At 46.0% G+C, this 26767-nt stretch overlaps 2 protein-coding genes across 11 annotated transcripts in view; one reads left to right on the top strand and one right to left on the bottom strand.

Annotated features, from left to right (window-relative positions):
• Positions 1–879: 879 nt before the first annotated feature.
• LOC118833131 (selenide, water dikinase 2-like) lies at positions 880–13901 on the top strand. Its single transcript, XM_036740531.1, is given in 9 exon segments — positions 880–1240; positions 1242–1296; positions 3271–3374; positions 4561–4668; positions 6549–6703; positions 8146–8236; positions 9517–9616; positions 12330–12539; positions 12973–13901. Coding segments are annotated over 9 exon segments (1347 nt in total). The 5' UTR covers positions 880–940; the 3' UTR covers positions 13197–13901.
• A 76-nt stretch (positions 13902–13977) lies between these two features.
• Positions 13978–26767, bottom strand: part of IKBKG (inhibitor of nuclear factor kappa B kinase regulatory subunit gamma) — a 47126-nt gene continuing 34336 nt past the window's right edge. For 6 of the 10 annotated variants that reach the window (XM_036740519.1, XM_036740524.1, XM_036740520.1 and 3 more), the window contains 7 exons: positions 25117–25235; positions 22759–22911; positions 19157–19253; positions 17267–17416; positions 16853–16995; positions 16394–16482; positions 13978–15924 (listed from right to left, as the gene is read on the bottom strand). In XM_036740519.1, the coding sequence (XP_036596414.1) occupies positions 15767–15924; positions 16394–16482; positions 16853–16995; positions 17267–17416; positions 19157–19253; positions 22759–22911; positions 25117–25235 (909 nt within the window). In that variant the 3' untranslated portion in view covers positions 13978–15766. The remainder of the gene's footprint in view (positions 15925–16393; positions 16483–16852; positions 16996–17266; positions 17417–19156; positions 19254–22758; positions 22912–25116; positions 25236–26767) is intronic. The other 4 variants (XM_036740525.1, XM_036740527.1, XM_036740528.1 and 1 more) reach the window with 1 other exon arrangement.

Genomic DNA, 26767 nt, shown 5'->3' with positions numbered 1-26767 from the left:
GATCCTCCCTAAACCCCTCCTCCCATCACCCTAGACTATTTGGCAACCCCTAAATCCCTCCCACAGTCTTTCTGTATGTAAGATCCATTTTTTGCCCATGAAGGGGCTCAGATTCAATCTAGCTCAGACTCAATCTGGGTAACATTGTTCTGGCCCCAAGCATTATAAATGCTCAGATTCCTTGAGTCTCCTTAAGACTCTACCCAATATGGCGAATCTTTAATAAACTTTGTTTTTCTTTGGCTGAAAGAAAGCTTGGATGGAATTCATTAGGACAGGACCCCGCACGTCCGTATTTTGGGGCCCTGAGCACCCCTAAACCTCAATACAACCACTGTTTGCCTCAGTAAAATGAGGATCAAGATGGATTCTAGCTCCCAGGGTGGTTGCTGGGACCAAATGAGATCATATTTGTAAAAGTGCTTATGGCAGTAGGTGCTATATAAAAGTTTATTACCTTCCCCTTATAAGTACAAAATAATACATAAAGTAGATATGGGTAAAATAGGGGTCTGGCCCCTGAACCGTCCCTACGAGCATGCGCAGAGTGCCGCAGCTGAAATTTCCCGGGGTAGAAAAGGCCGGGGAGCGTGCTTCTGGGAGAACTGTGAGGATACGTAAGCGAAGGCGGGGCTAGAAGCGGAGGAGGGGCACTGAGGCGCTTGAGTAGCCCATCCCCCTCATTAACCTGGAGGAGACCAAAATGCAGGTAGGCCGAGAGTCCCAAGTTCACTGACCTCGAACTGGCAAGGCCTCTTGGGAGCCACCTTCAAAGTCCCGTCCTTGATGGGCTGTTTCCGCCAGGGTGGGACGATGACGTAAGGGCGGGCGGGGCCTCCGGGCCCTGTGTCTCCTTGGCGCTCTCTCCAGGCCCCAGTGGCCCGCTATCCTCGCGAGAGGTGAGAGGCCAGAGCCGCAGTCTCCGGACTGAGCAGGCTCCATGGCGGCTGTGCCGCCCCCCTCGCTGGCGCCGTCGCTGCCGTCGGCCGAGGGCGCGGGCGCGCGCTCCCCCGGCGCCTACCGGCCGTTTGAGCCGCAGGCGCTGGGGCTGAGCCCGAGCTGGCGCCTGACGGGCTTTTCGGAGCTCAAGGGCTGAGGCTGCAAGGTCCCGCAGGAGGCGCTGCTCACGCTCCTGGCGGGACTGGCGCGGCCCCCTGGGGCTCCGGCGCTGGAGCTCGGCCCTATGCCCGTCGGTGGCGATGGCGGGAACGGGGCCGCTCTCGACGGCCCCGGCCCAGCTTCCCGGGCCCTTGGTGAGTGCGGGCGCGGGGGACTGCGAGGGGCTGGGGATGGGAGGCGGGAGGCGGGAGGCGGGAGGCAGGAGGCGGGAGGGGGGAAGGGGGAGGGGGGAAGGGGGAGGGGGGAGGCGGGGGAGAGGAAAGAGGCAGGAGGGGAGGGGGCGAGGGAGAAGGGAAGGGAGGCTTCGTCTGCAGCTCTAAAATCTATGATCCTGATAAAATGGTTTTTGTTATCTATCAATCAAACATTCATTAAGTACCTACTGTGTGCCAGGCACTGTGCTAAGCATTGGAGGTACCCATGCCCTTGAGCTCACAATCTAATGGGAGGGGACAACATGCAAACAAATATATACAAAGCAAACTATATACAAGATAAATAGGAAATAACAGAGGGAAGCCACTGGAATTAAGAGGAGTTAATTAGGAACAGCTCAAGTTTAGGCACTGTGATGCCTCACTGTACCCAACTTTTTTACATTTCTTTAACTCATGCTAAAGGCAAAGTCAAGATTTCTCATTTGAGTATTTCAGTGCCTCTTGTGTACAGAAAACTTAGGCCTTGAGGAAGAGACAACAACTAATCTTTAATTCTACCTTTTGTCTTTGCATTTAGGCTAGACTTGCAATCTTATAGGACCTACGATTGTACTTAGTTGTTTTATAGAGTTGTTTTTTGGGGAAAGTAGTTAAAAAGGCTGCCCAAGTTATCCTTGCAAACTGTAAAAATCAAACCCATCTACATCTTCCTCTAGTTGATTTGCCTGAGTTACAGATGGGGTAGTGCCCTTATGAAAGCAAATGGCCTAATGAGAACATCCAACTTTGCAACCTAAACCTTTACGTAAAGGATCACCTGTTGTGTTTAAAGGAATCTTTCCCAAACCCTGAAAGGGGCATCAGACTCCAGGATTCCAGCTATGCTACACTCCCCCATTCTGGCACAGAGAAAGTACATGACTCTTAGCCACACAGCCCTTCTTTATCCAGCCTGGAAATGGAGAGGGAGGCCAACTTCAGCCTGGAGATTGACCTTTTGCCCTGAATTCATGACAGCTATCACAATACAAGAGGCTTCTTTGCCACTGGAAAGAACTTATTTTTGAAAACTGTTACGGAGTAGGGAGAATGGGCTAGAGCCTGGGAAGGATCTAATATCTTAGTCTTGGAAGCAAGCAGGATGTAGTTCAGAAGGTGTGATAAACATGGTTTTGGGGATCACTGGACTTCCTAGGCAAGGCCAAAGTCCTGAGGAAGAACCCTATGATAATCCTTAGGGAAGGCTGTACAGACCACAGGACTCCCCGAGGAAGACCAAGTGGTAGCCATCCCTTCATCTGTGGGGATCACAGGATACCCCAAGACAAGATCCAGGAGTAAGCCCGGCGAGCTTCCGCTGCCTGTTGCTTTCCTTCACTTGACCTTAGGAAAATCCATATGATTTGCCCATTCTCACCCAAAGAACTCAAGACCAGAGTGGGCAGAGGAAGGCATTTTATTACGCTCCTCCAGAGAGCGGGTGTAGTGCTCACGGGAACACTCACACTCATACAGCTGCAGGAGCAGGGGTAACCATTCCCTCCACTCCTGCTAGAGTCATGGTTAGTTTACAGTCTTTGTTTTTTTTACATAGCTTTCCTAGGTTATACAGTTTATATAAATAGGATAGTAAGGATACAGAAGCAAAAGTGAAGTTAATTAGATTTTCCTTGTCTTAGTTTAGGATTAAACTATATTTTTTTGCTTCCCCTACTTTCCCTCTTTAACATATGCAAAGGATGCAAATCAATAGGCCTGGATTCTTGACCAAGACCAGACCCTAGATAAGCTTGAACAGGTTCAAGTGGGTTTGGCCTCTCTAATTCCCTAGACTGCCTTCTCAAAAAGTATGCACATGCCTACAAGCCTCTGACCTCTCACCTGACTGACCTTGAGGCCTGGTCTCTGCTAAAGCTGGGGTGGCCCGGAATGGCCAGCAGCCCAGTGGGGGAGGTTTAGCTCCTGACATTGAAATTGCTTTTCTCTCATGTAGGAATAGGAATGGATTCTTGTGTGATTCCTTTGAGACATGGAGGTCTCTCACTTGTGCAAACCACAGACTTCTTTTACCCTTTGGTTGAAGACCCTTACATGATGGTAAGTGTGAAAAGAAAAACAAATTTCTACCAGGTAGCGGGGCGGGGGGGGGGTGCCACATTGGCTGGGCCATGAATGGTCTTAGGCCAGAAACTCAAAGCCCCCTTCCTGTGCACTGTTCAGTTAGCCCGTTGCCCTCAGCGTAGCATGAGTTCCAAATTCTCTCCTTCCCTCCTCTACCCGTTGAGAAGGCAAGAAATACAATACCCATTATACATGTGAAGTCTTATAAAACATATTTCTGCATTAGCCATGGTTGGGGGGGGAGGCAGCAGGAAAAGCAAGAAAAATAAAAGAAAAAAAAGCTTCAATCTACACCCAGAGTCCATCACCTCTCGAGGTGGATTGCAATTTTCATCATGAGTCCTTGGGAATCATAGTAGATCATTGTATTGATCAGAATAGCTAAGTCTTTGACAGTTGATCATTGTCACAATATTACTGTTACTATGTACAGTGTTCTGGTTTTGTTCTTTTCACTTTGCCTCAGCTTATATAAGTCTTCCCAGGTTTTTCTGAAATCATCCCCTTCATCATTTCTTATAGCACAATAGAATTCCATTACATTCATATAACAGCTTGTTCAGCCATTCCCCAATTGATGGGCATCCTCTCAGTTTCTAATTCTTTGCCACTACAAAAATTACTGCTATAAATATTTTTGTGCATTTGGATCCTTTTTTGGGTCCTTGATCTCTTTGAGATACAGACCTAGCAGTGGCATTGCTGGGCCAAAGGGTATGAAGTGTCATAGCCCTTTGAGCCTAGTTCCAAGTTGTTCTCCACGATGGTTGGGTCAGGTCACAACTCCACCAACAGTACAGATGTTTTTCAGGCCCTTGTCTGCCCACAGCTCTAAGCCCACAAACTGGGTGGTAGAGAGAAAAAAAAAACAATGCAAGCCTGGGAATTGGGAGACTTTGGGCCTAGACTTGAGTAAGCAGCCCACTGTCTGACTTGGGCTAAAGTTTCTTCCTCTGTAAAACAAGGGGGTCAGCCTCAGTGATTCTAAGGTATGTTCTAGTTCTTTGTGCTCATTACTACCCCATAAAGGGCCAGGAGTTTGCAGGTCTAGCCTTGGGATTGAGAACATTTTGTTACCAGGTTGCTTCATATAATGGGACTTATCAGCTGCACGTCATGCATCATGACTCCTAGCTGACTGGCTGTATGCTTGCTTTTCTAGGGACGGATTGCCTGTGCCAACGTGCTCAGTGACCTCTATGCCATGGGCATTACTGACTGTGATAACATGCTGATGCTCCTTGGCATCAGCCAAAAGATGAACGAGGAGGTAAGGGGGTGTAACAGCAATTCGGCTAGCAGCTGCTGCTGGGGTGCAAGACCCAACAAGACCAGCAACAAGAGCTGCCAGCACAGGTTCTTTGATCTGCTTTACTAAGGAAAGTAACTGTAAGGGGTTAACAATCTCACTTTAATCACATAAATATAACTCATTTAGTTCAGGAGGAAAAGCCAGCAACCTGAACTTCAGAGCAAATATAAACAAATTACAAACATCAACAGACAGACCTTGTCTGATTCAAATCACAATTCATAGTTACCAGGAAAGCATCAACATCTGGGTTTACAAGCTCGGGGCTCTTAATGGCTGCCCAGAGTCTCTTCAAGTCACACACCACTCTTCCAGTGAGTGAGAACCCCAAGGGAAAATGCCAACCTCTGGGTTTATATATTCTGTTCACAGTCAAAGGGTGTCACAACATGCAACTCACCCACATGACCTAAAAGCATCACAAAATTTCAATTCAAACCGATGTGGCCTAAAAAGCCTCGGGTGTCAAAAAAAGTGACTCAAACCCAAGGCTTTCCCTTGAGGCAAGGAGGTGAAGATAATTGATCCAATCAAAGAAACAAAGACCAGACTCTTCAAGTGCACTTGATTAAATAAGTGCTAAAAGAGAAAACTAGTAAAAGAAAGTCCTACCTTAATTACTGACATGGGGTGGGGCAGGGAGGAGAGGAAGACTTTGAAGAAGTAGGTGGGGATGAGGTCATGGGTCACTGCAAAGCATCAACCATTCTTAGCTAAGTTTTAAGACCCGAAAGGATACACTAGTAAGGATGCACTAGTTTGGGCCCATATACTCACCGAGTAATTGATTTTTCTTTTTAACTGTTAGGATCATACTGCTTTTAAAAAAAGACTCAAATACTTTTTGAACGGAGAAAGAAGCCCTTTAAGTAAAATTGAATTTATAAGGTTCACATTTTTAAAGATTTGACTACAAGCCAAGAGATAGTAGTGATTTAGGGGAGACTGTGTGATACAGTGACCAGAGCTCTGGATTTGCCGTCAGAAAGACCTGGCTTTGAATCCCACCTGAGAAATTTACTAGCTGGGTGACCCTGGACAAATCATTTGACATTTTTGGGTCTTGGTTTCTTTATATGTAAAATGAGGGGGTTGTACGCTCTGACTTCTAAGGTCTCCTCTAGCTCTGTGCTCCTCTGATTTTTCAATGGGAAGGATGTTTTTTTTCTACAACCTAAACTTGAATTGGTTTTCCCCACCCCTCTCCCCCAGTTGATCTGTTCCACCCAAGTACTCATGCCAAAAACCTCAAGGAAGGTACCTGAGAACTCTCCCATTCCTTTATTTTGTTTTTAATATGACATCTTATACATTCACTGACATGCCAATGGAAAGGAAGCTCCTTGAAGGCATTGCTTTTCCCTTTTCTCTTTATCCCCACTACTTGTTACAGCCCATCACCTGAGGGCTTTACCATTGCTCACTGTCTGTGGAAGGCCATAGCAGAGTCTGCCATCAGCTAATTGGTAAATGCCTTCTTTGTGGGAGGCCCCAGGCTATACCTGGGGAGAGACACAATCATGCAGAAAAGAGAGGGGTTCTTTGCTTGTAGCACCTCTTGATGCTTGTAGGCCTACTGGGGAGATGAGATGGAAACACATATAAAGTTGGCAGAGTGAGAGAAAGAGACAGACAAAGAGAAAAGAGTTCAGTATACCAAGACAACTGTCACGAGGCTGTGAGCGATAGCATCCAGTGAGTGTCCTGGGGTGTACAGGAGGGAAGTATCCCTGAGGCTTTGCGAAAGAGGAATTGGGGCAGAGCCAGATTTGGCTAGGAAGAGGAAAGGGAGAAGATACTCCATGTGGGAGAGTCGGCCTGATGGACTTCTCTTGCAGGAACGAGAAAAGATCATGCCCCTGATGGTCAAAGGTTTTCGGGATGCTGCTGAGGAAGGAGGTACTTCAGTGACAGGAGGACATACTGTGATAAACCCCTGGATTATCATTGGAGGTGTTGCTACTGTTGTCTGTCAGCCTAATGAGTTCATCATGTGAGTAGACGTACAGAGAACTATCAAACCAGAAATGTTTGTTACAGAATTGAAAGCTGAAAGGGACTTTGGCAGTCATGTAGCCCCACTCCTTTGTTTTAGAGAGGAAGGCTCAGCTGGGCCCCTCTCTCTGTCTTCATGTTTTAGGTTCTATGTTACTTTTCTTTCTAGATCGATAACCACCTAAATAGAAAGAAGAAAATGAATTCTTTACCAAAAGTGATCTTCTTAGCTTTCTCACAGCACCTCCAAGAGCTCTGAGGCCTACGGAGCCTTCCTCTTATGGTCCCTTTGCTTTATTTCAGTGAGAAGATAGCATGGAGAGTACTAGACTTGGCATCAGGAATGCCTGGATTCAGATTCTACCTCAGCAAGTTGTTTAGCTTCTGTCTGGTTCAGTTTCCTCATCTGTAAAATGGAGATTATTATAGTAGCAGCTGCCTCACAGGGGTAAAGTGAGGTTCCAGTGAGACCCTATCCATAAAGAGCTTCACAAACCTTCGGGTTCTTGAGAGATGCTGACCTCACAGGATTGTTAACAGGAAACCCCTTTATAGACAAAGCTCTTTGGCCTTTGTAGACATTGTTGCTCTCAACCTTCTGGGGAGCAGCTAGCAGGGCACCATTGTACACAGAACTCGGGCCTAGAGTCAGAAAGATCTGAGTTCAGATCTGGCCTCAGATACTTAGTAGCTGTGTGACCCTTGGCAAACCACCTCACTTCTGTTTCTTCATCTGTAAAATGGGGATAATAAAAGCACCTACCTCTCAGGTGTGTTGTAAAGATAGAAAGCACTTAACATGGTGCCTGGCACATAGTAGGCACTATATAAATGTCAGCTGCTATTTTGCCATTTCCAGCCTGTGCGACGTAGGCAGGGCAGGGTAAGCTGCAGACTTTGGCATGAGGGGTACTTTTCCAAAGTCACGCTCATGGACCGTTCCTAGACTTTTTCATCATTACTGGAATTGAATCTACAGGAGCAAGCTCTAGAGCCTTGTGGGCCACTTTGTTGCCAGAGGCAGAAGGCAAACAGGCAGTATTTAGTAGCCTTGCTTGAAGAATCTAAGCCTTATGAGTTCATGGGCCCTTTTCTCCTCCTTTTGGTACTCAGCTGCTTCCTTCTTTCTCTAGAGACTGCAGTAAGCGCTGAGTTATCGAGGCATAGTCAGGGACTCATGGCCCATGTTCTATCCCCTCTGCTCCCTAAGGAGCTCACCTAGTACAGCTTTTGCTGGTGGAAGGGGAGTCACAGGCCCTCACTACCCAGGTGTCAGCATTTGCATGCAGAGCTTGACCATGACTTAACCTAGGGACTCTAGCTTGAAAATCCATTCATTTGTTCACTTAAGATATGTTGATACAAAGTATTGCACTAGCCTAGCCACTGCAAGGAACAAAGATGTACTCTGTAAGTAAATAGAAGTGCTTTCTTTTTCAGGCCAGACAATGCAGTTCCTGGGGACGTGCTTGTGTTGACCAAACCATTAGGAACCCAGGTTGCTGTCAATGCCCACCAGTGGCTGGATAATGTAAGCATGGGGAACCCAAGCAGGCCTCCCTGACAATGAGCTGTTGTATTAACATCCAGGAGCACAAAAGTACAAAATCAAGCAAGGAATCTGTGAGGTCATGAGCCATAAGCCTTTAGTAATGACATGGCCATGGGGACAAAGCCAAACACAGCACACTTCCTAGAAGTTCAGAGACTTTTGAGTGGGAGTAACAAGAAGTTTCATGATTTCTGTTAGGAAGCATTTGCCATGGGCTGGGCACTGGGCTCAGGGCTAGGGAATACAGAGAAAAAGCAAAAACAGACCAGCCCTCAAGGAGCTCACCATGTTTTAATGTAATACAACCATTCTCACCTTCTCCTTTCCTCAAAGAATCAAGCATATTAAGGATTCACCAGCTCTGGAGCTGCTAACTCAGTAGATGCTTGTGATCAGATATTGTTACTCCCACTAAACAGTCTGAATTTCTAGGGAGTGTGCTGTCTGGCTTTGTCCCCATGGCCATGTCATTACTAAAGGCTTATGGCTCACGACTTCACAGAGAAAGAGTCAAAGGCAATGGAGATGAAGCCAGATCCAGGGATGTAGCACCTTCTAGTTTGTTGGCTTCTCTCAATTTATGGCAGTGCCACTAAGAAACCCCTGCATTGGAAGAGGCCAACAGTAAACAGAAGGATGGGTGAAAAAAACTCACACTTGGACTTTGGCCCAAAATTTCTGGCTTTGTCATTGGACAGTTCCAGCCTCCCTACCCTAAAGAGATGCTGCCCTGGGACCTCAGCCTTCCTACCAATGAATTTGATCTGTTCATCCTGAGAAGAACAGAAATAAGGCATGCACATATAAATGATGAGCCAGAATCATAGCCTAATTGCTACTTGTAGCAGTTGGCACAGGCATTTAGCACCCTACTCTGCCCCCACCCTCACTTAAAATGAGGGCAAACTATTAGTTTTTGATCACTGGCACAAATGAGGAGAGAACAGGCATAAGTAATAGGAAACTTACTCTGATTTTGGAACTTTGGACCAACACACTGAAACTGTTCATGGAATCAGAGTTGGCATCTGAGAAGCTTCCTGTGTAATATACTCAGGCCTTCTTGGTCCTTGGCCTTGCTGTTAGCCCAGCACCTAACTGGATAGCTAACAGCTCCTTAGATCCTCACCACATCTATATGCCTTACATGATTAAGGACATTGAGGTAATTATTGGAAGCATAGAAAGCCATTGTGGTCCATGACATTGGGGAAATCAAATGCTTTTAGTCTGTGGATGATACTATCTATCTTTTCTAGCCAGAGAGATGGAATAAAATAAAGCTGGTGGTGTCCAAAGAAGAAGTCGAATTAGCCTATCAAGAAGCAATGTTTAATATGGCTATGCTGAACAGAACTGGTAAGAGTCTTTAGAATTCTGTAACAGCTCACATGTCCAAAGCACTTTAAGATGTATAAAGCACTTTGCTTCCAGCCCTGTAAGGTAAGTTGTGTTCAGTAGTACCATCCCCGCTTTACAGATGAGGCAACAGGCTCAGAGACATCTAGGAAATTGGCTAACACACAGCTAAGGAATGTTGGAACTGGGACTCATCCGGGTCTTCTAATGCTCTTTCTGCTCTTCCATATCAGAATCCTAATTCAGAGCTGGAAAGCACTTCCAAAGTGTAGTTCAGTCCCCTTTTTAGAGCAGGAAAACTGAGATGAGAGCCAGAGATCCTACTTGGGGAAACTGAGACCCAGGGAAGGGAAGTGACTTGTCTGAGAGCAGTGATACACCTCAAACTAGAGGCCAACTCGCTAAGTCCTGTCATCTTCCTTTCCCCAAGGCCCAGTGAATAGCTTCTTACAAGAGGAAGCCACCCCACACTATTAATAACAGTTGTACCTGTAGGACTCTAACTTATATTTGAGGTGATGTTAGCTTTTTTTTTTAAGCAGACTTTTTTTTTTTCCCGTTCCAAATTCCCTTCCTCCCCCTACCCAATGAGAAGGCAAAAAAACCAAAACCTATTGCAGATATGTGTAGTCATTCAAAACAGGTGTCCACATTATCCATGTTCAGAGGTGGGTTGGTAGGACAAGAAAAATAAAGGAAAAAAATCTGCTTCAGTCTGCCTTCAAAGTCCATCAGCTCTCTCTGGAGAAGGGCACCATGTTTCATCATGACTCCTTTGGAATTGTGGTTTTCATGTTGAGCAGAGATACGAAGTCTTGTTAGCCTTTTTAGCTATTCCTTTTGTTTGTATAAGTAATTTCAAACCCATTCCCCACCCTACCAGTAGCACCAGATTGACTCTTCCCTTATGAAAGAGAAAAAGTTAAGCAAAAACATTCAGTAGTGACCACATATGATTAAATATCAACCATTCTGTCCCAGCATTCCTCTGCTTCTGTTGTGGAAGGAATGGGATGTTTATTTCACTATCTGTTCTCCAAAATCTTCAAGGTTTTATCATTACTTGAGTTTCATTTTAGTGATTTTTTTCATTTACATTGTCAGTTTATATTTTCTTGGTTGTGTTTATTCTACTGGGCAGCACCTCAGATCTTTCTGTGTTTCTCTGAATCGTTCATATTTGTCGTTTCTTACTACATTTACAAACCGTAAGTTTTTCAGCCAAATAGTTTCCCATTTTTTCCTACCACAAAAAAGTGTTGATATGAATATTTTGGTATATATTAGACCTGAATTAACTCTAAAGTCTGGCTCATAACTTCATTCAACTGAATTACCGTCTCTAAAGTTACCAGTGATCTCTTTAATTGGCAAATCTAATGGCCTTTCGGTCCTCATCCATCTTGATCTCTGATGCTGTCAATCACACTTCTCCTGGATGCTCTCTCCATTGCTCTCTATTGGAAACTGATTGCTCCTTCTAAATGCCATTTGCTCACCATCCTGTTCACACCCGCTGACTATGAGTCTCAAGGCTATCGTGGGTTCTCTTTTCTCTTCCTTGATGATCTCATCAGCCTCCATGGATTCAGTCATCTCTATGCAGATGATTCTCAGATCTACTTAAACAGCTGTAACTTCTCTCCTGACCTCCACAGTCTTAGATCTCCAACTGGAATGTCTCATGGACACCTTACTTCAGCATACCCAGAACTCCGCTTAAGCCCTCCCCTCTTCTAAACTTCCCCTATTCAGGGTACCCCCAGGTTCAAAACTTAGGTGGCATCCTCCATTCCTCACTCTTACCCAACTGATTGCCAGTCCTTTCCATCTACCTCTGTAACATCTCGATTATACCCCCCTCTTTCCCCCAACAGCCACCCCCCCAGGTCCAGGCCCTCATCACCTCATGGCAGTAGCTGATGGGGGCTCTGCCTGCCTCAAATCTCTTCCCTACTCCATTCTGCCACCAAAGTACAGGTTTGACTAGGCCACCCCTTAATTTCAGTGGCTCCTTACTACCTCCAAGATCAAATAGAAAATCCTGTTTGGCTTTTAAAGCCCTTTGTAATCCAGCACCTTCCTACTTTTCCGATTTTCTCTACAACCTAGTAACAATGGCCTCCTCCTTGCTAGTCCTTGAACAAAACACTCACATCTGGCGATTTTTTTTTTGCATTTTTATTGTGTCTCCTATGATCCTTTTTTTCTGCAAGAAGGCTCTCCCCCCTTTGCTGAGATCACTTCCAAGTCCTCTATACCAGGGCTGGCAAACTACAGCAATAGGCTAGTTTGGATTTGGTCCTCAGGCCTATTATATGGTTTGTACATACTTGTTGATCTTGTTGCCCCTATTAGATTGGGAACCCTTAGAGCGCCTTTCTTTGTATCTCAAACCCGATACAAAGCAAGCACTTAATAAAATAAGTGCTTCTTGATTTATACCCACTAAATTGGCATAGATGAGAAGAGAGGAAAATGGCTATTATAGAGGGAATCATAGATATATAGTTGTAAGGGAACTCTAAGGCCATCTAATCCACAACCCTTAATTTTTCAGAGCATGAAAGAGCAGCCCAGGGAAGTTCTGACTTGCCCAGGGTCATACAGATCGAAGTATCAGAGAAATTTAAATTTGAAAGTGTTGCAAAGTGAGTTATGTGACAGCTATTTCCAAACAGTTTTCTCCAAATTACAATCTCTTCTATTGCAGCTGCAGGATTAATGCACACATTTAAGGCTCATGCAGCCACTGATATTACTGGCTTTGGAATTCTGGGACACGCCCAGAACCTTGCAAAACAACAGAGGAGTGAAGTGTCCTTTGTCATTCATAATCTGCCTATTATTGCTAAAATGGCTGCTGTCAGTAAGGCCAGTGGGCGTTTTGGGCTTCTCCAGGGAACATCAGCGGAAACTTCAGGTGGGTGATAAAAGAAAAACTCTTGTCTTTCATTTCAAATCAGTGTCAGGTGTCATTACACCTCCCCCCCCCCACCCCAACAGAAAGTCAATTAAAAATTTAGAACCTTCCTATCTTGCCTGTGAGCCTCTATTTAAAAGGAAGGCACTGAAGCCCACACTCTCAGTTCTAGTAGGACAGATGCCTTATCACTTCTGCTACCTGTGGCATTAAATTAGAGATGAATGATGGCCTCCCGTGGGCAGAAGCCAAATGGCATCTGAATAAAAATCTTCAGGTGCAGCCCTAGAGAGGGCTGGATATGGTGGCCATGGTGATGGTGGGAAGAGCTTAGGTTAGGAGTGAGGCTGAAACACTCTGTTTGGCTTTTAAGTAGCAAGGTCCTCTGTGCATCAGAGGCCTTTCTGCCCTTTGTGACATGCCCTTTTTACAGGTGGGCTGTTGATCTGTCTGCCTCGAGAACAAGCAGCTCGCTTCTGTGCTGAAATCAAGTCTCCAAAATATGGAGAGGGTCATCAAGCATGGATTATTGGCATTGTGGAAAAAGGCAACCAGACTGCAAGGATCATCGACAAGCCACGAATTATTGAAGTGATGCCCCGGGGAATGGTTCTGCATCATGACAACTCCAGTACCAGCCCAGAGCCTGCTTTGTGAAATGGCCCACCTGTTCGGACCTCTGAGACCTTGGGAAAAAAATCACAAATGACTTAAGAATTACTTAATTATTTGTTTTGGGGAAGGGGAAATTTCCAAAGAAATTTGGTCAAAGAGTAAAATTACTGCTCACTGAGCTACTCTGAGACGAGGAAAGCAGCTGCTTTCACATGGGTTTCAAATTAATTCATCGTATTTCATATTTTCTACTTTATGGCTAAGCCTAGCCCACATTTCCCCTTTCTAGAAGCAAGATGAGGCTGATCGCTAAAGGATTTTTTCATAATTGGGTTCCTGGAAAGAGTTGGTTGAATGGCTTCATGTATAAGAAATGAGGTTATTTATTGAAGACAAGGGACACTTTGACAACCACTTAGATCATTAGCAAATAATGCTGAAACAAGAACTCTGCTAAACCTGTAATGGGAGACATGGTGTGCTCAGGAATTATTTATGGAATTTTTTTCCCTCTGAAGCTATTGATTCTTCCTCATTCTGGCCAAGAATTGAGCAGCTTGTCCAAAAGTGGGGAAGTAGGCACAGGCCTTGACTCTGTTTATGAAGCTTCTCTCATTAAATCCCTTTCAGGGCTGGAAGAAGCTGAAAAGATTCCCAGAGCCAAGGCCTTGGCATTGCTAAATTTATGTAATCTTTGGCTATCAATTCCTGGTGATGTAATCAATAAAAAAGGCTCATTTCTCAGTATGTTTGAATTCTATTCTTTCAGCATGGCCCTGGCACTGAAAAGTATACACCTGAAACAACAATAAAATTGTGGAAGTTAACCACCATTGTTAAATTCATTTAATGGATCTTCACAAATACAGAAGTTTTTTCAGTTATCCACAGTAGTAGCTGCTTTGGGGGAAGAAAAGAAATTCAATTGCATTGCAGCTCCTCCCTCTCTGTGTTCCAGGTGTTGCATTAAACCAATAAGTCACGGTGGGGGGAGGAGGGGGGAAGAACCTACAAAGCAGCAAAGGCATCTCTAGTGTGAGAAGGCCACTGGGGAGGTAGAAAAGTGGTCTGCAGTCAGGAGTTGAGCCAGGTTAGTAGAACCAGCCAGTTTGTTGGCATAAGAACACCCAGTGTGGAAACTTCACCAACAGAGATGTCAGCCCATCTATGGTCAAGTCTTAAGAGAGCTACCAAAAGGATCATGAATGAGTGCTGGAAGCAGGACAAGAACCCAGCTGACTCCAGATCTGGCACTTTGTCCTATGTTGTCTCTCAGTTATAGTTACTGGAGATTACATTGAGATAAAATAATTAGCCATCTTATATGAAAGCTCTCACTTTGACAACTGGGGCTTTTAAAGCCAGAAGAGGCCTCCTGAATTTCTGGAAGGCTAGTTTAGTTTCCCCAAACAGTCATCTGACAATATCTCAGTATCGTGCTTAGACTTGGTGCCACATTTGTACTAAAGTGCTCAGTGAAGAAGACTGCTTTGACAAACTTGGCCAATGGGTATTTGGCAGGGAAAATGATAAGTCAAGTCTAGCAACAGGTGAAGGTGATCACTATGTAACTGAACCCAATTTCTAAGTTGGAGAAAAAAGTGGCAGGTCTTTCTGTTCAGTAACTATACAGTAGTCACTGGTATGGTACACCCCATACCAAAACGCATCACAATCAGGACAAGAGGCACATTACAAAAGTCTGAACGCAGCAAGAAAGAAGAAAACCAACCCAGTGAGCTCATCTGGGCCAATGTCCACAAAAGTGCTAGAATGCTAGTTCAGTATGATAGTGAACCCCAGATCTAAATCTTTGGTATTGACTGTGTATGTTTCCCAAGCGTGGACTAAAGCATAACCGACTGATCTCCACAGAGGAGGGGGTATGTACTAGAATGCTGGAGTCAGGAGAACCTGGGTCTCCATGTGAGGTCCTCAAGTCTCTTCACTTCTGAGTTTCAGTTTTCCCACGTGTAAAATGTGAAAACAATACCTACTAAGCTACAAGAGTATTGAAGGGCTCAAATGAGAGATAGCATGTAAAGCCTGGCTCAGACCTTAAAAGCACTAGAGCAAAGGCACCTAGTATAGACTGGCCCCAGCTGCACCTTAACACTTGGACTTCTCTCCCCAAGAGCCAGGGACAAGGGTCCCTCCCTGCCTACAACAAGAATAACCAAGGAGGGGCAGGCAGTAGCATCCCCTGCCCTGCTCCAGCTGCCTCTCTGTTCCAACAGAAAGGTGGCAAAACTGGGAGGCTGTGTGGACTGCAGTCCACGGACCTGGATTTAAATGCTATCTCTGATGGTGATGTAACTTGAGGCCATGGGGGGAGGGGTAGACTGGATGGCTTCCAGTTCTAGATCTTCAATCCTATGATGCTCCTGCTCCAGAAATGGCTGAGGTAACATGAGGTACAGCAAGCCAGCCAACCCAGGTCAGGCAAAGAGCAAACTAAAAGAAGGAGGGCCATTTCACCATCTCTTCTAAACTCACAATCAAATGGAGATTGCTAATGTTTTATCATCAAAGGCTGGGCAAGTAAAAGCAAGCATGGGGTATGGTAGGGTGGGTTTGGTTATGCTAGGCCACATCCCTGTGTGGAAAAGGCATCACTCAATACATTCCATGACATGTATCTGCAGAGTGTCGATATCTGGGGCCTGGTACTGACATTTTGGACAACAAAAGTCTGGCTGTTCATCTGGAAGACTTCTCCTCTGGCCGGGTAGGATGGGATGAAAGGAGAGGTGATGATTGACAAGATGAACTAAGAGAAGAAAACATCCATTAGTCATTGCTGCCAAGTCATACACACACTTGGGAACTTAGGGAAATGATAGCAAAGTATTGGTCCCAAAAGGGAACATTTATCCCAGACCACTCTCATGACATGGGTCCCTCAACTTTTTGTGCCTTATAAGTAGCTAGTCCCTTGACCCAAGTGGATGGCAAGGTGGATGAGGGAGAAGGCCTGCCTCCCAGTGCATCATTCAAATTCTCACAGGCACAAAGAAAGTTGGGCCCAGTCACCCACCCAGTCTACAGGCCAGAAAGGATTCCCAGCTCTATCAGAGTGGGCCCTGCAGGTGCAGCCCCATTAGAACCAACAGTAAGGCTGCCCAACTGGCTAATTTCCCTTGCCAAGCCGTGGCTTTCTGAACAGGAAAACCTTCCCACCCCAAATCCTATACAATCACAACATCTTTGGCTAAAGGATGTAGGGACTCGAGACTTACCTGGCTGGGGCAAAGCTGGCTGGGGGTTCTCTACATGCCGTTTTCTCATATCTTCAATACTTTGAAAGCAGAAAGTTGTGTTCATAGCCCTTGGCAAACAAACTAGTAAGTAGTTGTGTCCCTCCCACCCACCCCATCCCAGGGTTGTGAAATCATTTCTCTCCCATTTCTACTTCTTTGCCATCCATTTTCTCTGTAGCAGAAGCCAATGGGGCTATAATTCCCCTGTGAATTTGGTGCAAGGCCAACTTTCTTCTCATCCAGCTGGATGTTAGCCAGTCCTGGCCTAGACCCAAACTGGAACCAACCAGCTATGGTTAATGAGGTATTCTGCTACCTCAAGCTCTTTTCCTTTTAAATTTATCAGAGTAATAAAATGGGCATAAGAAATGGGCAGTAAAGCCTTTGCCACAACTTGGGCCTCTCTTGAATCTGCTCCAACCAAGCCAGGTGACTTACCGGGTGGTTTCTTTTGAGTCAGCCCTCAGTTTGTTGTACTCCCTCTGGAGCTGCTCCAGCTGATCCTGCAGAAGTTCCTTCCGCTCTGCCAATTTCTCCCGGGCTTGCCTCTCTGCCTGGAAGTCAGCCTTGTAGATATCAGCCTGGAGGCAGAAGAATGGGGTCTTCAGAGCAGTCAGTCTGGATGACCTCCCACATCCACTCCAAGCCCATCCCAGTGAGGTGACTCTCAGAAATTAGACTGATCTGAAGCGAAGTCCCACTGTGTGGGAGCTGTCTGGGCTTGGGCCCTGCTGACAGAGCCTTGGAGAAGGCCCCTCAAGGCCACCAGAAAACACTAACAGAGGCCTCCTCACTCAGTCCATTACCCTTCCCTGGTGGCTGGATGTCCAACAACAGACAGGAGCTTCTGACCTGTGCCTTCAGGACCGGGATCGTCTCCATCACCGTCTTGTGTTGTTCAGCCTCCTCCTTAAGTTTGTCGATCAGTTCTTGTTTGGCTACCAGGGCCTCTTCCGCCTGTTGCAATTGCTGGTTAAGGTCTTCCAACTGAAGATCCATTCCCTAAAGAGAAGTCAAGAGGAGCAACATAGTAGGTGCTGAACAGATGCTTAGTGACTGACACAGAGAGAAGGAACAATAGTAACAGCTCACATTTCAGTATACCACAGGACTTCTAAAGCTGTAATGAGAAAAACAGGCTCAGGGAGATGTAACTTAGCCACAGTCATAGTGAGTAGCGTGATTCAAACCCAAGTCCCCTGATCCCTAAGCAAACCCACTTTCCCCACACAATACTGACTTAGTAAGTTTACTATGCAGCAAACTACTATATATAGTTTGGCTCAATGTAAGAAAAAAAATGTCCTGATGTCTAGAGGTGCCCTCTCTCCCTCTAGCCAGGCTTATCTCTGCCATTAGAATATAAAGTCCTTGAGGGCAGCAACTGCCTGCTTTTGTACTTCTATCCCAGCATTTAGCACAGCACTAGGCACATCATAAGCACTCACAGTAATCTGTTCATTCATTCATTCCTTAGATTGAAGGGCGACCCTCAGCAGTGTGATGGGGCTAGCCAAACACTCAGCAAAGTATTGTACAGGACTTTCTCCTCAGGTGGGGAATGCCCTATGAGGGTCCAGGATCCACTGACCCCCTCCTTCCCACATCAGTCTTTCTCTTTTTATCCTGAAGGGACCTCCATTTTTTTTTTAATTTTAAATTTACCCTTAGACCAGGTATCCCAAAAATTTTAGCATGGTCTAACGCTGTGTGTTCGATTTTGGGGACGTTCTGTACATATGTGTGTGTGTGTGTGTATATATTCTTTATATATATATATATATACATATACATGTGCACATACACATGCTAAGTCACCTGGCTTCTGTACATATGTGTGTGTGTGTGTATAGATGTATGTATATATTTTATATATATATATATACACATACACACACATGCACATACACCCACATACATTACAGTACTTGAGAACAGGATTATACATTCTTTTTTTGGAAACAAGCTCATAAAACAAGCACAGAGGCCTCCAGGTTCCCAAGCCATTACTAGATCATCTTAACTTCTGCTTTTAGCACTGTTCCTAGAGTTGAACTCTTCCCACATTCTTCTCCAGATACAGTCCCAGCACTGAGAATCTGAGACTGCTTTCCACAGAGATGCACACAGTAGACGCCTAATAAATGTTCAAGAATGAGAATAATAACTTCTTCCCAAGTTGTTGTGAGACTCAAAATGAGAATGGAGAGAAGGTATGTTGCAGTCCTTCCACCGTCACTCCCTGAAATGTCACTCTTACTTAGTTATGAGGCAGCCTGTGCAAGCATTTTTCTCTGTTTCCCAGATGACAGAATGCAGTTCAGAGCAGTGAAGCAACTTATCTGGGGTCACACATCAAGCAAGAGACTGTCCTCTCCCCACACACACATCCGGTGCTTCCCAGGAAGGAGCCCTTCATCACTGACCAGAATGGAGATCAACAGCAATGGGAAAGAAAGCAAGACAATCTGGGATCAAAGCTTCACAGGGTACTTTACTGGTTCTGTGACTCTGAGAAAGTCTTCCCCTTGCTGGGTCTCCACTGCCTCATCAATAAAATGGGTGGAGACCATGGCATACTTCCCACAAACTGCTGTATGTCAAAGCATTGGGAGACCTTGCATGCCAGTGAAGAGGGGTCCTGGGCCATGGGGAGGCCCCTTTCTGAGGCACGAAAGCTGGAGAAAGCCAGGGTGGCACGGACCTGTCGTAGGCAGAGCAGCTGGCTGTGTGTATACTCACCCTACTGCGCTCACTGCTTGCTTGGCTGTTCTTGATGTGGTTGTCATACTCCTGAAAAAGCTGGTGGTAGGCTACTTGTAACTGAGCCAGCTTCCGCCTGCAAAGATCACAAGCCCCATTTCAGAAGCAGAACTCAGCTGCCTTAAATCCAATGTTCCCTGTTCACCATTTGAAGGAAGGAAAAGATCTTCCTAGAAAATGACTCCATTCGGTTTTCATCTACAAGACCAACCTCTCCTACGTTGCTGCAAGAAAATAGGCTGGAAGCAAAGAATGCAAGGCCAGGAGCTGGTACATACCCCTTCCACTTGGGCCGCCAGCCTCAGTCATTTTAACCCCTTTAAGACATCTCTCTAAAGCTGTCCTAGAGAGGTATTTTCACTTGATTTCCCTGGGATAAAAATGCTCTGGAGAATCAAACCAGCAAAGATGCCAAAAGATGGAAATGGACAATGTCAGAGAGACTATGGGAAAGCAGGCATGTTAATTAACAGGTTGTCAAAGAGAACACTTCCCCAAAGTATCTGAAGCAGCATTTTTTATGTTAGCAAAAAACTGGAAACAAAGTAGGTGCCCATCAATTAGGGGTAAGTGCAAATCAGTATGTAAATGTCCTGGAATTTTACTGCACTGTGGGATAGCAACAGAGACTAAACATGTGATTTCAATAATATAGGTAACTGCTAAATGAGCAAACTTCCTCTCTCGATGCAGGATGTGAAGCTAATGTGAAGTGTGACACGGCCATCTAGAATACCTGGACAGTCAGTATGTGGGGAGGGAGGGAGGGAGGGAGGAAGGAAGGGAGGAAGGGAGGAAGGGAGGGAGGGAGGAAGGGAGGAAGGGAGGAAGGGAGTAAGGAAGTAAGGAAGGAAGGAAGGAAGGAAGGAAGGAAGGATTGATTTCTCAAGTGCTCACTGTGTGCCAGGCACTGTGCTAAGCACTTTAGGCCTTCCTTGCCCTGATGCTTCACATCTTATACTCAATGGGTCTAAAACTGAACTTGTTCCCCTCTAAACCTTCCCCTCTTCCAAACTTCTTTCTTTCTGTCAAAGGCACTGCCAACTTTGACGTGGCTCAGGTTCATAAAGTCAACATTATCATCGCTCTCCCTCAGCCCAAGGTCAGTTGACAGATCTTTCTGTTTCTTCTTTAACAATCTCTCTCATCCAACCCTTGTCCCACTCACACAGCTACACCCTTGGCTCAAGACGTCAGCACCTTTGACCTAGATTATTTCAACAATCTCCTAAATGGCTTCCGTATCCACTCTATACACTGTTGCCAAACTTATTCTCCTTAAGCACAGACCTGACCATGTCACTGTATTAGCAAGGCAATAATCACAATATAGACGATAATTGTAAATATGCCTATGTAGTTCTGTATTGCAAAATATAAGAGACTCTCCACATAGAAAGCAGAAGAAAAATAAACCATTTATTCAGACACCAGCGAACCAGATCTCAAAACCAGTAAGTGCAATCCATCATAGCAGCAAGCAAATTCCAGAACCAGCAAGTCCACTTTATAATAACAGCAAAGAACCTAAAACATAACATCACAGCAGGGAGCCAAACCATCTTATAACCTTCTTGCCTCCTACTAGGGCCTTGCCACCAACAATCACTCACAGCACAGCCAGCACACATCTGCTCTCTCCCTCAGCTCTAACTGCTCTGAGCATTTCCTGCTCCACCCTTCCAGTTCCACTGGCTCAGCAAGCTCTTCCCACCACATGTGACTTAGGCTTCCTGAGACATACGCAGGTCACATGGGCCTATTAATGGGTGGGAAAGATCTTCAAATTTAAATTACTATTATAGTCATTGTCTTACTAACCCAATTCTAGTGGCTTCCTGATGCCTCTAGAATCAAATCCAAATGTGTCTGGTTAGCTCTTAACACCCTTCCTAAGCTGGCCCTCTCCTGCACTCTTGCCTGTTCCTCACGGAGGGCCTTCCATTTCCCCCACACCTGGAACACACTACCTCTTTCTCTCCGCCTCCAAGGCCTTCTCCCGCTTTAAGACACAGCTTAGATACTACCATTCTGCATGGGATCTTTCCTGATCCTCTGCACCCCACAGAGTTGTTAGTGCCATCTGTCCAAAATGACAACAGATTTAACACCATTTGACACAGATGTATTTACTGCCTTTATATTTAATCTCTATGTATTTTGACATGACTTATTGTCTCCCTCTCGCAAATGTAAGGATGGTTTCCTTCTTTGTACTTACATCTCCAGAGCTTAGTTCAACCTGGCACATAGTAGGTACTTAATAGATAATATGGAGAAGACCTTGGAACTAGCTTATCTAACACCACACCCTTAAGCAAGAGAACAGAACACTCAAGAGTGGCTCAACTTAAAGGCCAAGTTGACATCCATGCAGACCTTTGAAGAGACTTAAAGGACAAAAAGGGTCCCAGGGATTTCCCACAAATCATCCACAGTGATATCCGAAAGCTCCTTCCTATATGTGTTGCCAAATGAAAAAAAAGTCTTGCTGCCCAAGCAGGAAGGAAAGTCTTTTCGATACCTAGGGTGGGAAGAAATCTCCCTTCCTTCCACACACTTACTAGAAACATGATGGCTCCGGGAAGTAAGTAGGCTGTCACCAGGGAACTGAGTCACATGAAGTGGAAAGTGGGGAGCCATTTCTTATTAGGTTCATTGTTGCTCTGAGGCCTCCCCAAAAAAGGACTAGGTAAGGAGCTTTGTCTAATGGTAAGATCTAACAGACTTCTTTCCTCTCCCAAAACACTTGATAGGATGGTATCTAAAGAGACCTATGCCACACTCCTGACTTAAAATCCATATTAAGCCTTCGCTCAGGCTGGTGGCCTGCATCTCTGATTGGTTCAATCTGGGGCTATTAGCAACCCTGCCCCCTCCAAGGTAATCAACATTCCACCTCACATCTTTATAGCAAGCACTAGGATCATAAGTCTTAGATCTTATGAAGAGAACTCAGAGGCCATCAAATTCAATCTCATCTTACAAAGGAGGAACCTGAAGCCCAGGGAGAAATAATCTTTTGCTAAAGATCAAAGAAGTGTCAGAAGCAGAATTTGAACCTAGAACCAATGCTCTTTCTTCTGTGATATATTGCCTCTAGATTTAATAATACATTTCTCTCATAAGTACTAACTAGGAGCTAAGTAATGCAAGTATCATTATCCCCATTTTATTGATGAGGAAAGTGAGGCTTGAAGAAGTCCAATGTTTTGTTCAAGCTCCCAAAAGGTAGTAAGTGGTAGGGTCTTTTCTGGATCACACTCTCTACATGACGCAGTCTCATGTGTAGCACTGGACCCACTTCCCTTAAAGACTGGTGGGGGCGGGGCGGGGGGTGGGGTGGTGGCCTGGGAAGAGGCAGGAGGGAGAAAAAGAAGAACAAGGAACACAAGAATGAAGATGACAAGGAAGCACAGGAGAGCATGAAGGCGATCATAGGGCTTGGTTTACTCCTGGGCCTTGGCTGACCCAAGTGCTCACAACTGGCAGTGCACTGCTGCCTGCTCTGCTGGGGTTCTGCCCAAGTCACCTCCCCCTATCTCTGCACCAGGGGCACCCAAAAACAAGGCCCTGCTCACTTCTCCTCAGACGCAGCCTGCCGCTCCATCCGCAAGGCAGCCTCCACGTTCTGGGTCTGCATGCGCAGCTGGTCCACCTGTACGCTGTGTTGCTTGTGTAGCTGTTCATTCTCGCTCTCTAGCTGCTTGACCTTCTCACTGGCTGCCCGGGCTCTTGTACAGGAAGACAAGAGAGAGAAAGTCAGTGAGGAGCCATGGGGGAAAGAGACGTCTGGGTCAAGCCCCCTAAGCCAAGCAAGATGGCACTGAACGGGATGGGCCCCAGCCAGGTCTGTGGGCTAAGGACAGTTGGGGCTGCTGAGAAAGAAGCTGAGCCAGCTGCTGCGAATTAGCATACCCACACCTTCTCTCCTACACCCCAGCACCCAACCCCAGAACTTCTCCTCTTCAGGTCTGCCCTTGAGGGTCAGAGTCAAACGATCTTACCTGGACATGAGCTGGGCTGGGGAAGACGGGAGAGAAGCACAGAGGGCATGGCCCTGGGTCCCACACCACATAGAGATGAACCTACCAAGTGTCCTACCATCTCAAATTTTTCTGTTTTTAAAAACATTGGAAGCAGTATTTCCTAATTTATACAACATGGGAGTAGTGACCACAACCTGCCCCCAACTCTATGTGGTGCCCAACAGCAATTCTGATTACAGCTTCAAACTAAAGAATGCTGTAATATTTGCAAAGAACATCCCTCCATCAATCCAAGTGCCACTGTAGAAGCGAGGAACTAGATAGCCCAGCTGCCTCTGCTCTGGCTCTTTAAATGACAGGTCTATTGCTGACTGCCATTTGCAGCCAGTACAAAAGTACTATCACAGTACAAAGAATGCATCCTGACTCCTAACTCAGTAGACCTGGGCCCCTATTCACCTCTGGGGTCTAAGACCTTTGTAAACTCCCCAGGGCTCCAAAGAGAGATCCTCTACTCTAACTCAATTTTATGGCTAAGAGAGGAATGAATTCCTTGCCCCAGGCCTCAGGGCACTATTTGAGGCATCACTCAGACCTCACTAGCCACAGAAAAAAATGGATCAATTCAGAACTGAATGCCCTAAGGGAACTTGCAATTTAAGTACTTTTGATCAATCTCCTGTAAAGTAAATTTTTCTTTTATGAAGAAAATAATTGTCCCCTAACTTCTCTTTAGTGGAAATCTACTTTTTTGTGAGGAATTTTTTTGAAGTAATAATGCCCCATTCTTATCTGATTAAATTAGCTAAAATGAAGAGGCCCTTGTGGCCCTGGAAGTATGCTAATCAATCAGCCACTAAACATTTATGAAGCACCTACTAGGTGCCAGCAGTTGTACTAAGCCTTGAGGATACAAGGAGACAAAAGACAGGCCCTGCCCTCAAGGAGCTCCCAGTCTACAAATAAATAGATACAAGGCAAGCTATGTAGAGAGAATGTGGAAATAATCACCAGAGGGAAGGTACCAGAATTAGGGGGACAAGGAAAGGCTTCCTGTAGAAGGGGGAATTTTAGCTGGGCCTTGAAGGAAGCCTGGGAAGCCAGGAGGCAGAGATGATCAGGGAACATGTTACAGGCAGGGGGGACAGCCAGCCAGAGAAAAAGTCCAGGGCTGGGAGATGGAGGGTCTTGTCCAAAGAAAAGAAAGAAAGCCAATTGCCACTAGATCAAAGAATATATGGGAGGATGAGCGTAAGGTCTAAGACTGGTACAGCTTGTGGAAGGGCTTTGAATGCCAACCAGAACATTTTGTCTTTGATTCTGGAGGTACTAAGGAGCCACTGAAGGGGGCAGGGACGGGGGCGAGATATGACATTATCAGACCTGAGCTTTAGAAAAATCACCTTAGTGGCTGAATGGAGAATGGACTGCAGTGAGGAGAGACCTGAGGCAGGTGGACCCCCCAGCAGCTACTGCAGTAGTCTAAATGGGAGGTGATGAGGGCCTGCACTGGAGTGGAGGACATATTAGAGGAAAAAAGGGGGGCGGATTTGAGAGATGCTGCAGAGGTGAAAAGGACAGGCCTCAGCAGCAGATTAGCTACTGAGGGGGTGGGGAGTAAAAGAATGAGTCGAGGATGACACCTCAGTTGGGAGCCTGAGGGACTGGGAGGTGCTGCCCTTGACAGTGAGAGGAGTTGGGGAGGGTTTAGGGGAAAAGATGAGTTTGGTTTGGAACATAGTGAGTTTCAGATGTCTACTAGACATCCAGTCCAAGATGTCTGAAAGGAAGTTGGAGGTCAGCAGAGAGGTTGGGGCAGGAAAGGTAGATGGGAGAATCATCAGCACAGAGATGATCATTCAATCCATGGGAGCTGATGAAATCCCCAAGTGAAGTAGGAGAGTGGAAGAGAAGGCAGCCCTGGCCCAAGCCTGGTGTCCCGCTCCATACCTGTCCTCTAGGACTTGTTTGTCCTTGTTTGAAACCTCCAGGCGACTCTGGCTCTCCTGCAGCTCCCCGAGCAGTGAGGTCACCTGGGCTTTCACAGATCCTTTGTCTTCCGTCAGTTGCTGTAGAGAAAGATGGCAGCTGCATGTCAGGCCTCTCTTGTTCTTTACAAGGTCTGTGTGTTAAACCAGAGGCAGAAATCCCAGTGGCCTGGCAATGAAATTCGACCATACCCTTACTTCCCCAAGTTCAGAATGAAAAAATAAAAATGCAATTAGTACCCCCAAAATGAAAAGATGGGGCCAGATTGTAAAGGGCTTTTGATGCCAGAAGAGAGTATATGTCACCCATGAATTGACAGGGAGTCCCTGGAGTTTGAAGCCAGGTACAGGGGTGGGGATCCTGTGGCCTCAAGGCCACATATGGCCCTCTAGGTCCTTAAGTGCAGTCCTTTGACTGAATCCAAACTTCACAGAACAAATCCCCTTAAAAGGCCACACCTAAGGACCTAGAAGGCCACAAGCAGCCTTGAGGCTGCAGATTCCCCATCCCTAGGTCAGGAACAAACTGGTCAGATCTGCACTTTGGGAGAACTGCTTTGGCAGCTGGACAAAGGACAGATGCTCAAGTCAACCCTGTCCTAAGAAAACCTTCCACTGATTCTTTGGGCCCACCTCCGTGCCCCTTCCATTGAAGAGCTGCTCACTCCCACTGCTGGCTCTATTCCCTTCCCACCCAAGCATGAATTAACTCCTTGACATCTGGTTTCTGCCACCCAGCCCCACAGCTCTGAACTGCTGTCTCAAAGATACCCTGATCCACTAGTGGGAGCTTTTCTTAGTTCTCCACCTCCTGGACTTCTGGCAGCCTTTGGGCTCCCCTTCCCCTGCTTAATATTTGCTCCTCTCTTGGTGGCAAAGACACTGTCTTCTCCTTGTTCTAACCCTAACTCTGTTTCTTCTCATTCAACAAAAACCATATTCAAGAAACATTAGGGGCCGATTGTGAATGGATCCCTAAGGGCTAGAAAAGATACAAAGTTTAGATAGAGTCCTGCCCTCTTGGAGCTCAAAGTCTAGCAAAGCTTATGATGCTAACAGGAAACGATTTCCTTTTGTGGATTCATCTCCCTTTAACACAGACATCCCCCAAAGCTCAGTCCTCATGCTTTTCCCTCCTAGGCTTTGCTGACCACCTCTACGTGGGTGACTCCCAGAGTTTCCAGGCCTGAACTTCCCCTAAGCCCTAGGTTCTCAGCACCTTGCCCGCACCCGGAACTCAACATGGCAGGCCCAGGCCCACTTCACTGTTTCCGTGCATAGCAGCACCAGAAGCCTGACAGGGTGGGGGGAACAGGGACTGCCAATGCACCACCCCTCCAGCCACCTCAGACAATCCTTTCCCCGTCAGCCCTCCTCTTGCTTGTGCTGCCATTAAGGACACAAACTCTCTCTCTTCCTCCAATTTGATTTACACACAAATGCCCGACAACTATCATCATGTCATTCTCCTTCCTCAAAAAACTCTCAATGCCACCACCCCTCCCCCCACTGCTTCTCAAATAAAAGTCCAAATACGTTAGGCTGGACATTCAAGGCCCTCCACAATCAGCCTCCAATCTACTTTTCCAGCTAGGCCTATGCTTTCCTCAGTA

This window comes from Trichosurus vulpecula (genome assembly GCF_011100635.1).
Source record: "Trichosurus vulpecula isolate mTriVul1 chromosome X unlocalized genomic scaffold, mTriVul1.pri SUPER_X_unloc_2, whole genome shotgun sequence".
In the NCBI taxonomy this organism is placed as follows: Eukaryota; Metazoa; Chordata; class Mammalia; order Diprotodontia; family Phalangeridae; genus Trichosurus; species Trichosurus vulpecula.
The sequence above is the reverse complement of the archived record's forward strand: the minus strand, read 5'-3'. Positions and strand labels throughout refer to the sequence as shown.